The sequence below is a fragment of the Vigna unguiculata genome, chromosome 3 (genome assembly GCF_037176805.1).
Source record: "Vigna unguiculata cultivar grain cowpea cultivar isolate G323 ecotype 2 chromosome 3, ASM3717680v1, whole genome shotgun sequence".
NCBI classification, from domain to species: Eukaryota; Viridiplantae; Streptophyta; class Magnoliopsida; order Fabales; family Fabaceae; genus Vigna; species Vigna unguiculata.
Window position 1 is genome coordinate 4,700,466 of NC_140794.1, and position 13,261 is coordinate 4,713,726.

The following is a 13,261-nucleotide window of genomic DNA, read 5'->3' on the forward strand; positions in this document are numbered from 1 at the left end:
TAATGATGGAAGGGCATGAGAAGGAATGAAGATGTTGACCAAAAATTTTCAGCGGAACAAGACAAAGGATCGAAAATGTGGTTGTAAATAGGAAGTGTGGGTTAATAAGTAACTACAATACAACCTCATAAAATGATGCATACTGTGTTTGTGTTTCATTTCACCTTTCAAACTTTGTGTTCCACTGTACAGATAACCAAAAGCCCAAAAGCCAGAATCCGCGGTGTGTTTTTTGTGACGCACCACTTTTTGTCCGTCGCAGGAAACAACGACACAACGCAACCGATACGAAGATGTATGCACACCAGCACATGATACATGTATATAAAAGCGTGTCGGGTATTGCTTACGTGTTGAATTTGGGGTGACAGTTTTGGGGGGAAAACAGAGCAATGGTTTGTGAGGTTTCTTCATCGCAAACTGCTCCATCCACGGAGCTCTTCACAATGCTTTCTTCTTCTTCTTCTTCTGCCGAATCCAACTTTCGACAACTCGATGATGCATTCCTCCAGGTTTATCACTCTCTCCATCACTATTTCCATGGTTGATTCTTATTTTGCGATTTAGTAACCAACCAATCTGTGTATTGTTTTTGCTTCTGGAATCGGATTGTGTGGTTGATTAATAGTATGAGCCAAACGTTAGAAGACGATAATTGTATGCATATTTTCTAGTTCTTGTGCTACCGTAGGTCGAGCGTTTTGATGATTTGGAATTAGGATTGTATCTGTATGGATATCTGTAATATGAAGTTATGTTGTGCGCGTTAACTTTGTTGTCTATAAGATGTTGGGTCTGTGATGTTTTTGTGTGTTGTCGTGTCGAAGTCCTTCGAAAAAGGACTGAGGAAGTGAGATAATGTTCTTTGTTCTCGTTAGTTTTATCGACATTGAATGGAGTTCGTTTTTGAACTGGTAACTCTGGTAATTACTTTTTCACTCTTAAATATAAGTGGTTCGTAGCCACTCTCATTATACACATTAAGATTAAGATAAAGATATCTCTAAACGTACTCTTCTTGAGATTTTTTTTTAATTACTATTATTTTTTATATGAAGTTTGACATTTAAAATCTTTGTTTACTTTTTAGTTGTTCGTTAGTATACGTATATAATATTTACCACTTTTTTTTATTAATGTAATGATTAATTAATTTTACTTATATGTCAGTCTTAACAAGTATAATAAAATGGACTGATAAAATTTGGTCTGTGAGAAAATGAGAAGTTAAGATATACAAAAATGGGTTTCTGTGGCTGTTAATGCTTCAGAAATATCGCTAGTTATAGCCACTTGATACTGGTAGAGAATTTGTAGGATAAGGTAACTCCTTATTGGTGACATTATCCCTGTGGAAAAAAGATTGGAATAGACTGGCGTAGCAGAAGTTTTTAACACTGTAATTCAATTATGTCATATAAAGGAACATTGTTATTTTTTTAATTTTTTTTTTAATTTAAAAATAAAATTTAAAACAATTTCTCATGTTTGATGGAATAAATTTTATTATACTTGCAATGTATCAAAATTAGACTAAAACAGAAACATTTCCTGCTTGTTTATGGAGGAGCTTTCTTTCTTTAATGTTGAATTTGGGGTGGTTGAACTCTTCGGTTGGCTACTAGACAACAAAACTTCAGCTTTTAAACCATGTAATCAAGTTAAAGGTTGAATGAACTTGTTCATTATACTTCTAACGAATAAATTTGTAGATATAGATATAGAAGTTGCTAGAGAAACACATTACAAATGTTTTTAATCACTATATAATTATAATTGTTTTTCGTCCTCTGTCTGAGACATGATCGGTGGTTCTCTGCTTCACTGTTCGAAAATAATCTGGTACTTCATATATTTTATAGGTTGTTTTTCTTTCCTTTTTCTTTTAACTGAGTTTTAGATGACATGGTTTTTTCATAGTGGAAGCTAATTTGTTTTTCAATATACAGACTCAAACAAGAATTTGGCTAGGAGAAGTATTGCAGATAAGACTAGATGAGCAACTCATTATATCAGAACTACTTGCTGATGGAGAATTGCTGTACGTTGTTGATAATATGTGTGATCAACAATTGTGTTTTAAATTTTACTTTTTCATGGTTATTATTGCTGTTAATATATTAATATGTTATGTTTAAATATAGTTTATTAAAAATTAAAAGCTGCATTAATCATGCTAACAATCTTAAGAGAAGGCACGTTAGATGATTTTTTTTCCTGTTAGTTATGGATAGTTGGTAATCAATTTTTTTAGGATAACACTTGATAGAATTTGAGAAAAAAATTAATGAACGATTAACACATGATGGTCACTACCTGGATGGAATGTATCAGGAATTCGACAAAATGTTTTTTTGAACCTATCTGTTTGTATGTTTTTGAGGAAAATACGTTATTAAAAAAAAATCGAAAATAATTATTTAAATACTTCTTTAATAAATTGAAAATAATGGTTTCCTAATAAAAAATTATGCCACAAAATCATGTTTTCAAACATAAACAAATCAGCCTTTATTGATTACTATTGGTACTAATATTCATCACACAAGTAGCTCCTGGATTGGCACTTCACATTGCTTGGAATCTGAACAGTTTTATTGGTTTTCAGGTTTCAAGTGTCAAAAGTGGTGTGGAAATTGCTGTCGGCAAAGCGTATGGAGCTAAGGCATATAAAAGCATACAAAATCCAGTCATTTACTTCTAAGAAGAACATTGCGACATATAGGCCTTATTCTAATGTTGATTCATTTTTGAAGGTAACATGTTCGATTATCATATCTTTGCTTAACTGATATTACTGACCAAATGAACAGGGAAGTGAAATTTACATTTTCATTATTGTATTAAAACCTGTAAATTTCCTTAGTATGTAATGAGTGTAGAGGTATAAGGTTGCGTGGAGAATGATAGTGAATTTTCTTATCTGAATTGAAGTTGAAGTGTAGTTCTGATGATGTTTATACTTAATAAGTTGTGCTCAACCTTTCTTTAGTTCTTCCATCCGCCCTCTATGTGTTTGAAGTTTGAATTATGCTGTGTTGTAATGTTTTGTGCTACTATGTAATTGAACTGCATCACCTTGATGATTTGTAATGTTACTCATGACATGAAGACGCAAAATAATTATTGGCCATCACATCCTATCAATTTTATTTAGATTGAAATCTCTGTATCTTATGCTGATACTGGCTTATTTGAAATAGTAGGAAAATCTCTTGATGTAAGCATGGGAATGCAAGAAAGACAAATTCTGAAACCTCACTTTATTCGTTGATGTTTCTAACATTTGAATCATGTATACAGATAAAATTATCAAAGTAATCTCAGTAACTTCTAATATACAGATTTGCAAAATTTTGGGATTGACTGGCGTTGACCTCTTCTCTCCATCAGATGTAGTTGAGAAAAGAAATACTCGAAAAGTTTGTATGTGTATACGCTCATTCTCCAAAAAATCAAGATCTATGAACATTAATGTAAGAAAGTTTCTTCATGTTCCTTACAATCTTAATTTACTTCTTCTATTTTTAATCTCTAAACAACGGTCTTTTGCTGATGAAAAAACGTGGTCTCAGGTTCCAGATTTTGACATTGTGACCTGTATGGTAATCATGCCCAAAGATTTGGTTGGGTGCATGCGTAGAAGCTTAGAACTATCGCACAACATCCCTGTTGATTCCTCTGGTGACTATTACTTACAAAAACATGCAAGAAGAAGATCTAGACAGGTTTGTCCACAATTTTACTAATCAATTCAAACAAATATTAAATTGCTATTATCCAACGTAGATCTTGTGAGTCAATTGACATCTTTTGTTCAAGTGTTTTTCATCCAATTTGACCCAAAACAAGTAAATAACTTGCCAATGACTATGCATTTATGTGAATGTCGTGTGCTGTACATCGTGCTTCTACTTACCAAATCATTTTGATATTTGTTCTTGTATCCCTAAAGCATGATGACTTTGTAGGGTTACCCACTTACAGCCTCCACCAAAGACTTTGAGACATATTCGGATCAATATGAGGACTCGGAAAACAAACATCTAGTGCTTCAATTTGATGACTTGCACACTGATGACTTGTATGATTATACATCAGAGACAGACTACAACATAGCCTCTCCAATGGCTGAACGTATTTGTTTGCCCGAAGATTTAGATCAATTGGATATCCAAAACCAACAGAGAAATGGAATTTATGATGACTTTGAATTGTTTTGTTCAATGGAATCATTGCAGTATCATTGTTCTGAGGATATAGAGCATGATTGTGAGCTGACATGGTCATCATCTCCTCCCAGTGGGGATTTACGTACTGACCTTATTCATATGTCATCTCATTTAGATACTAAAATGGAACAAGTCCAAGAAAGTAGGAGGATTGTGGACTTTGATTACTTTGAAAATTTGTCATTAAGCAGTAATGGTTCTGTCAATGTAACTCCTAAGAATGAAAAAACACCAGGTAAAAGGGATGCTAGCTCTCTAACAAAAGATATGAAGGATCCCGATTTGTTTCATGGAGAAAATAGTACACCAAATGTTTATCAAAGTGCCAGCTCTCACGGTTCAAATCCAACTCCACAGACTGCTGAAAGAGGCAAATTCTTTGAAACTTGCGATGACAAGAAGGTTCTGCTAGTTGCTTGCATGAACTGTTATTCAAGGGAAGCACTGAACATGGGAGATCAAGTTGATGTAGAGAACAATTTTAGGAATATTGAGTCTTTCAAAGTGCATAATGACAAGAATGATCGATGGGACAAGATAAAAGAAGAGCACGAATCCCAAGGAATGGTGAAATGTAGAGACATGCCGTATCAAATCATTTCTAAAGCAGGATATTCTTGCTCTGTAAAGAAATTTGAGGAAACTGATCCTTCCTTATATTCACCTGATTGTTACTTCTGCAATACCAATTCTCCAGATAGAGTTCTTCCTCATAGCAATGTCACTAGTTCAACTTCAATGAAAAATTTTCTAGCTTATGAAGAGAAAGAATCTCAAGTTGGTTTGAATTGTTCGGATAATGCTAGTTGCTGTCCGTCTTCATACGAGCCCGAGTCTTGTAAATGGGATCAGAAAGGAAAATGCGCTATTACATCATATAAAGATAACAAAAGTTCATGTTATGTGGGAAATGGCTCACATGAGGAAATTTCACCTTGTATACATAAAAATTCGGAAGTCTTGTCTACTATTGCTAAGTTGGACACTGATGGCAAAGAGCTAAACATCCATCCTCTGCCTCTGGCCTCAAATGCTGTAGTTTTAGGCGACTGCGAAAAACCTTCCACTCTTGGTGCCGATCCTAATGATTTCAGCAGAGGTGATGCAGCTGAAGACATTGGAGATGGAGGTCAGAGAGTACTAGATATGATAATCAATGATGTTGTAGTTCCTCTTAACTGTGATGAGGTTGTATCACTTACTGAATCCCTCACAGCAAACCTAAGCTCAAAACATGAATTTGATCCTGTCTACCGTTCAGAACATGTTAAAGTAAGTTTGTTTTGACCCCTTTTCAGGCATGCTTGTGTTAATCATTTTCATTGTAAATTGAGTCTCCATTACAACTTTGCTTTATAGGATGAAATAAATCCAGAAGATAAGAAGAGAGTACACTTCTTAGAAACTTTACTTGGAACAGAAGAGGGAGGTGAAGAAATACCAAAAGAAAAACTTCAAAAGAAGAAACTGCTAAGATCAGTCTTGGGTGGTGCAGCTGCTGTTGGTTTGTTATTCATGATTTTGCAATTAAGGTTTGTGTTTGGCCCTTTTTTGTGTTTTACAGGTAATGCTGGTTTAGTGAGTGCATTGATTTGACGTTTTTGTCTTTTGTTTGATAGGAGGAAGGGCGGGGAAAAGGCTGCACAACCAAGTATGGCATCTAGTCATAATATAGGAAAAGAGAAGATTCAGAAAAAATCTGACAGGAAAGTAAAGAGAAGTACTAAAAAGGGGGTTTATCCAGCTGAAAAGATTAATTTAAAGTGATTAAGATTTTGGCCTCTTATGTTCAAATAGTGATAATGGTTGCATAAGGTAATAGTTTCAACTTTGGAACCTCGCTGGTTACACATTTGAGTTAACTGAAGCTATATACAAACACGACACTGCATGGCCAAATTACAAAATATGACACTGAAACACTGCGTACACAAATATACAGCTTCAGTTATATATAATTACCTCACACATATTTATTGATAATTAAGATTTACATATCCAACATCTAAAACAAGAATGTTAAAATTGGTCTTATTTTTTCCTTCCTGATAAATGAAATATACATTCCTTATATTGTTTTAATGTAGATCCATACATTTGTTTTTTTATATTTTTAATAAAATGGTACTTATATCCAACATTTTACTTAAAATATTATATTCATTAAAAAAGTAGAAGAATAATTATGAAAATTTAAAATGTTAAAATGTAAAAATCAAAGATTTTTATTTTTTTTTTCTAGATGTTGCTACTACATAGTGTTGGTTGATGTTAATAAAAGGGTCAAATTAAATTTGAAAATATAGTATATTTGAGGGTTAAAATAAAATAGACTTTCGTGTGATTTATGTTGCAAGATAAAATTCTTCCATCGTAGATTTTGCTTAGGTGAAATAAGATACTTAGTATAACGTGTGTAGGTCGTGAAAAGGAAGTGGAAACTATCACTCGTGTGTAGGTTGTCTGTAACGAGTCTTTTTTTTTTTTTTTGGTATTTGTAGTGTTATTTTGCTTCTTAACAAAACGGCACATGCCATCACATAACATATGGGTTAACTCCAAATTACAATAACTATTTTAAAAATAATACAAGGACTGAATTACCAAGTGAGAATTTTTACTATAAAAGAATAAAAGTGAATAACAGGTTCATGGTTACTATATGAAATCATAAAAGCTTATGATTAAAACATAAAATCATGCTACTTTTTAAGGTGAAACACCCATATATGATATACATTTCTTTCACCTTTGTATACAAACACTCATCGCATTTGATAGTATACGTATACTTACTATATCGTTTAAGAACTTACCACATCACATTAAATTATTCTTTTATTCGCATAGGTTGTTTCCAGAGCAAGTCTTTCTGGTGAGCAGGGTAAAATATATCTGCTTTAAGTATTCACTATTTTCCTTTGTTGTGCAAAGTGAATATGAAGCTTCTATGAAGTGTTTTAATGCTCACTCCACTTCCATTTGAAGTCAAACGTTGCATGGTTGCAATGGAAGGTAGAGTGATCATTAAACACTTATGTTAAGCACTTCTGTGAAGCTTCAGTTTCACTTTACATAACAAACGATAATAGTGAATACTTAACAAGGAGATATATTTTGCCATGCTCAACAGAAAGCCTTGCCCCAGACACAACCCAATATCCAGGAGTATCTTCTGGCCCTCTCATCATTTCGGTTGTGTCAACAAACCTTTGAAGCTTTGGTGTGTGAACTGGTGCAGGGCGCACAGAAGAATATGTATTTGAACCAATGGTTTTATCACCTGGCTTTGGAAGGCCCCTCTGTCCCTCTCTTGAAATGAATGCTAAGATGCCACCAGATTTGATGCTAAACTGGCCAAGACTGGAGGATTGATCCCATTCAGGTGGCTTCTGCAGAATGGCACCGATTACTTTGGAGAAACGCAGCCTCAGAAGGAGACACTTCTTTTCAACTTGTAACATAGCTCCTGTCACAATTGAAACACTATCATCTGACTCAACTGGAGCAGTACACACGTATGAAAAAGAGTTCCATTTAACTTTCTTATGCAAGTTGCAGTTATATGAGTCACAAGATAAGTAAGTATTTGCGTTGTCAGAAAGTGGTAAGGACTTTGGTAGAGAAGCCAGATGCTGAAGGTGAATGGCCAACCGGTTGCTTCTTCTCCCTTCCAATTGTAATCTTAGCCCAACTACTGGTCTATTCCCTACATCTACCTGCAATCAAGGAAAAGGAACCAAGATTATCAAATTCATTATTGTATAATGTATACAAACCATAAATCTCCTAAGTTGTCAATGTTTACTAGTATGTTAGTACTCGAGTGACGGAACTAAGATCCTAAGTCAATGAGAACAATTAGAAACTATTTGAATCTTAATTCAATAACCTTTTAAAGTAAAAGTAAAGAATCAGGGGACAAATATATAAGATGAGCGAGAGCAAAATATTTTTTTTTTCAGATATTTAGTAATAATTTTAACAAAATCCAGAAGTACACTTGCACGTCTTCATGTACACGTAGGTCTACTACCGCCACCGTCATTGCCACTGCCACCGAGTATTTCTACTCTATCAATATGTATGTAAAATGCAGAGTTGGTGTTTACTACCACAAGGGTCGTATTAGAAACAGAATGTCACTGCTCTAACATAACTAAATCATGAACAATGATGTTCCACATTAACCTAGTCTAGACAGAAAAACACCAACATCGTGCATATTCAACAAATATGTAGAGAAACTACTCGTGCCTTCTTTATGTTGTTTATAATAGAACAAAAGAAAAACCAGAATAAGGTACATCTTTTTCTGCTCACTGTTTATAAAACACCGAAAGCATGGGAACCCTTCAACTCATAAAATGTACATAAAAACTGTAAGATGGAAAACTTACCGGAATGGTGTTTACGTAAAGCTTGGGACCCAAGATACTGAATCTAAGACAGGTGTTCTCTTGATTCTTCGAACGAGAACCAAGGCGAATCTCACTAAGTACAGGTGCCCATTGTCTTGGTAGCTGAAACTCACAAAACTGATGAAGGTCTTCAATTGGAGGTTTATCTGTTTCAGCAATCACAGTTTATGCGCAGGTTCAGCTACTTCAGTTTCAGAAAGAGAATATCATAGAAAAACTCAATTTACTAGTATGCTTGACAAAACAAAGGAAAGTGGTGAATGTCCCCTTTAAAGAGCAAATTCTTACTACTGTGAAATATTTGTGCAACAAAACAAATAAAATAATTGCTTACAACGGAGATAGAGATTTATGGCATGGCTCACAAATCCACTTCCACGGATGCTTCTCAAAAGGGATGTCAGAGGGAGAAGGAACAGTGATATTACATCAGGTTCCGAATCAATAGTATCCAACCATTCATCATGATACATTGTTTGATTGCTTCCACCCCTCCTACTATGTATCATAACAAGATTCTGCAAACCCAGTTGAGAGAATTTATGAATAATCAATGTGGTTAGGAAATTTAAAACCCTTTTTGTTTGTAGCATCCGTTGCATTGCAAGAGAGGGACTTTGGCACAAATGTATTAACGGAGCATAACAGACCAAGCATTTCTCATTATACTGGAAATTGAATATTTTTGCTGTGACATTATTAGTAACATTACACTATTTATTCCATAAAAGGACACTGACACCGTAGAATTCTATATAGAATTTAAAATTTCAAGACGAGTTATTTCATTTTAAGATAAAAAGAGATAATTCATGGTAGTATGGTACTAAAGGATGGTCAAAGCATTCTGTGAAGCTAGACAGACACAAAATGACAACTATTATGATATTTATTTTCTATTTCGAACTAAAAAATTCCAGAACGACTAAATCAAGTTAATAAAGAAGTATAATGACACCTCTTTTTCTTTACTGAAGTCTTCAGAAGCCTGGCAATGATTGTCTGCAGAATCCTTGAACTTCGTGTCAGCTGTATCCTTCAAAAGTTTCTGAATACTAGTAGGTCCAAGATATGATGTATCCCCTTGTCTAAGATATAAAACATCCTTCCCTCCCATGCTCACCCCAACTATCACATGAGTTCCAAAACGTTCTATAAACCTTGCATGAATCAGTAGAAAAATTTTATCATTCTGAACATACAGTTATGCAATGTAAATCGTTTCATTCAAGACATCCCTTCATAACTTGATAATTGAAGAATTAACACAGCAGAGTATGAGGAGATTTATGAAATATACAGATTGAAATTTATGATGTGATTAAAGACATTGTTTATCTACTTGATGCATTATATCTGGTGAAGGAAAGCATAACATGTAGTCTCTAAATAGATTGAAATTAACAAAAAAAAAAGGTTTGAACTAGTATTGATTGGGTGAGTGGTAATGAATGAGCTAAAAATACCTAACATGATCGTAAAAGTATGTTGAAACGGTAAACACTGCAAGAGAAGCTCATAATTTCTGGGTCAAAACACTTCTCATACATGGAGTAGTAACTTGTTACACCATACTACTACAAGGCCTCAAAGTCTTACCTTGCCAAGGCCTCAGGGTCCCACGACGATGGCACTGCTTCTTTGACATGATCAAGGAGTTCACCATGATACTTTTCTAATTCAATGGCATAGCGTTTGATGAACCAACCATCATAAGCAAGAGACTTGATAGAAGTCAAATCCTTTATACCTCGACTGGACAACCCAAATGAAGCACTGAAATGACCCGATGCAGTTCGTCCACCAAGGCACATTTCCTGGTTGAAGTGCTCCAACATCTGAAACACAGGATAGGATCACAAAAATTAACATCACAGCATTGCCAATAGCAACAAACAACTCCATTTCTAACATACCCTTCTATTGCATTCTCTAGTATTGGCTAAACAAGAAGTAAAAGCAACAAATTTTCGTAACATCTAACAAATTTCAGCTAGTAATGAAGAATATATGATAAAAAAAAGCGTACTACAGTATGCTGATAACACTTCCGAAGCATATAAAAATGGTGACATATTCATAATCAGCATGCCTGTTGCAAGGGTAGCACTTCTGAGAAGACTCTAATGGATTCCCCTCTGACACATTTGATAGAGTTAGGGACATTTGGAACTGAAATCCCTCCTCCAGGAATCTCAAGAAGACGGCACTGTTTCTCATCCACAAATATCAACCTTGAACCCTTCTTAAAGTTGTCAAAACCTATGTCTTGTGTTATGTCAAAACCCAGCCCAATTGAGTCTATGGCTTTCTGAGCTGCTTCCAAGCTCGAAACTTTTGGTGCCATTACTAAATTTGAAGGTAGAGAACATGAAAGCAAGGCAAAAGTTGAAGGATAAGAGGAAACTATCACACACTGGATTAAGACCAAGCCAAGTCAACACGGACAAAGACTCAGTTTTTAACAGACAATAACTTCGTAAGAAGTTTCATACATCATTTACCAGAAACTGGGACCGTTGATTTGGCTTTCAGAAAACCGTAGGAAGTAGCCAGGAAGAAGGGTACTTACGAGGAGACACCAATTGAACCATACTACAATTTGAAAGAGTCTACTAATTATGCATAATTAGAGGCTTAATTCCATCTTACTAATCTAGTTTAACTTTAATTTAAACATGATAGTAATAATATAAGTTTATTTATCTAAAATAAGTAATTTTGGTAGATAGAAAAAAATGGTATTCAAATTTTTATTAGTACTTTTAAGGTTAAAATACTCCGTTGGTTCTCGTTTTTGTTGCAGAATCTCAATTTGATCCTCGTATTTTTATTAGTCTCAATTAGGTCCTCATTTTTGTAAATTAGTATCAATTAGGTCATTTCCGTTAGTAGAAAACTAACACCGTTAAGTAGGTACCACGTGTCAACTCCTCGTTTTTTTGAATTTTTTATTTTTATTTTGATTTTTTTTTTAAATATTTATGCCACGTGTCACTTCTGTAATGTGTCACGTCTCAATCTAATATGGTGACACGTGTCAAATTAATGTATGAATCTTAATTTGGTCCTCATATTTGTTAAATTGATTTGATTTGAGTTCCAATTTTTTTTTTAAATTTTCAATTTCGGACACTCCAAATTTAGACCAAATTTTACTTTTATATAATGTTATCATTATTTTTATTAAAATTGATATTTTTATTAAATATTTTAATAATATTAATTATATTTAATATTAAAATTTTAAATATATTTATTTTAATTTTTTATAAAATTATTTTAAAATTTTAAATTTGAATTTATAAAATTGTTATTTTTAAGCCAACTCTAAAATATTGTTGATATTGAATATTATACAAATATTTCAAATATAAATTTATTAATTTATATATTTATAATTTTAAAATAAAATTAAATAAAGTTTAATGTAAAATATAAATTTAAATAAATTAAATGTTGTTAAAAATATGTTATAGAAATATCACTTGTAATAAAAGTATCATCATTACATTTATAAAAAAATTAAATTTGTTCTAAATTTGGAGCATATGAAATTAAAATTATTTTAAAAAAATTTGGGACTGAAATCAAATCAAATTAACAAAAGGACCAAATTGAGATTCATACATTAATTTGACACGTGTCACCATATTAGATTGACACGTGGCATATTACAGAAGTGACACATGGCATAAATATTTAAAAAAAATTCAAAAATTCGAGAAGCTGACACGTGGTACTTACTTAACGGTGTAAGTTCTCTACTAACGAAAATGACCTAATTGATACTAATTTACAAAAATAAGGACCTATTTGAGACTAATAAAAATACAAAAACTAAATTGAGATTTTGCTACAAAAACGAGGACCAACGGAGTATTTTAACCTACTTTTAAACTTTGATTTTAATTTTTTTTATTATGTTACTGTAGTTAGTGTTTTATCTATTTTTTTTTATCTCGTTAGTTTATTTGTTTTCTTTTCTCTATCCTGGTTACCAGTTTGTAATATTCTGACAATTATTGCGTTGTCTATTTTTAATTTTAATTTAAATATTTATAAGTAAACAAGTTGATAAAATTCAAATTTATAAAGAAAAATAAGTTGTAATAATATATGAAAAATGTATATCAAATGATAAAATGTATTTAATTAAATTATAATATTTTTTTATGAAAAGGAAGGAAACACAAAAGAATCACAAAAACATAAAATGTAAAATAATTGTGGTCATCCATTACTTTCAAAAGAATTATATTACTTTACTCAGACAAAGTATCTTCATAATTCTTTTTAAAATCTTATCTTAATTTTGAAATAGTAAAAAATTAGAAATAAAGTTAAATATTGAAAGTGATATGCTTTCTTCATTTGAATTTTAAATGCTTTATATACTTATTCAGATTTGTTTAAGAAATAATAATAAAAAAGGCTTGATTGATAAGATATTTATAGAAGAACTTCACAGAAAGTTTGAAATTTTAATATTAATAAAAATATTAGTTATGTTCCTTAATTTATGTGCTCTAATTATAAAAGGTTTTATCAAATTTAGAGTTGATATCAACAGTCAAAATGGTTAGGTCTTTGTAAGAAGAATATGAG

General features: G+C 32.6%; 2 protein-coding genes across 5 annotated transcripts; one reads left to right on the forward strand and one right to left on the reverse strand.

Annotated features, from left to right (window-relative positions):
- Positions 1-31: 31 nt before the first annotated feature.
- LOC114178001 (uncharacterized) lies at positions 32-6,219 on the forward strand. Of its 3 annotated transcripts, XM_028063660.2 has the most exons (8): positions 33-512; positions 1,950-2,041; positions 2,609-2,756; positions 3,345-3,476; positions 3,576-3,728; positions 3,972-5,504; positions 5,592-5,764; positions 5,852-6,219. In XM_028063660.2, the coding sequence occupies exons 1-8, from the start codon at positions 393-395 to the stop codon at positions 5,997-5,999; spliced, it is 2,499 nt and encodes an 832-aa protein (XP_027919461.1). In that variant the 5' UTR covers positions 33-392; the 3' UTR covers positions 6,000-6,219. The 3 variants fall into 3 exon arrangements, with proteins under 3 accessions (XP_027919462.1, XP_027919461.1, XP_085527001.1); XM_028063661.2 differs by lacking the exon at positions 1,950-2,041 and having other exon boundaries at positions 32-512; XM_085670875.1 differs by lacking the exons at positions 33-512; positions 1,950-2,041 and having other exon boundaries at positions 2,625-2,756; positions 3,394-3,476.
- Positions 6,220-6,832: 613 nt separating this feature from the next.
- LOC114178720 (MACPF domain-containing protein At4g24290-like) lies at positions 6,833-11,184 on the reverse strand. Of its 2 annotated transcripts, none has more exons than XM_028064777.2 (6): positions 10,746-11,184; positions 10,253-10,491; positions 9,612-9,813; positions 8,988-9,171; positions 8,633-8,799; positions 6,833-7,951 (listed from the first exon to the last, which is right to left on the reverse strand). In XM_028064777.2, exons 1-6 carry the CDS (start codon positions 10,998-11,000, stop codon positions 7,304-7,306), a joined length of 1,695 nt encoding a protein of 564 aa, XP_027920578.2. In that variant the 5' UTR covers positions 11,001-11,184; the 3' UTR covers positions 6,833-7,303. The 2 variants fall into 2 exon arrangements, with proteins under 2 accessions (XP_027920578.2, XP_027920579.2); XM_028064778.2 differs by having other exon boundaries at positions 10,683-10,954.
- Positions 11,185-13,261: the final 2,077 nt, after the last annotated feature.

Coding starts and splice junctions, on each gene's coding strand:
- LOC114178001 (XM_028063660.2), top strand. CDS start 393: ATGGTTTGTGAGGTTTCTTCATCGCAAACTGCTCCATCCACGGAGCTC. Junction 3,477..3,575: donor CAAGATCTATGAACATTAAT/GTAAGAAAGTTT, acceptor ACGTGGTCTCAG/GTTCCAGATTTTGACATTGT. Junction 3,729..3,971: donor CAAGAAGAAGATCTAGACAG/GTTTGTCCACAA, acceptor ATGACTTTGTAG/GGTTACCCACTTACAGCCTC.
- LOC114178720 (XM_028064777.2), bottom strand. CDS start 11,000: ATGGCACCAAAAGTTTCGAGCTTGGAAGCAGCTCAGAAAGCCATAGAC. Junction 9,814..10,252: donor GACCCTGAGGCCTTGGCAAG/GTAAGACTTTGA, acceptor GATTCATGCAAG/GTTTATAGAACGTTTTGGAA. Junction 7,952..8,632: donor TTTACGTAAACACCATTCCG/GTAAGTTTTCCA, acceptor CCTTGATTGCAG/GTAGATGTAGGGAATAGACC.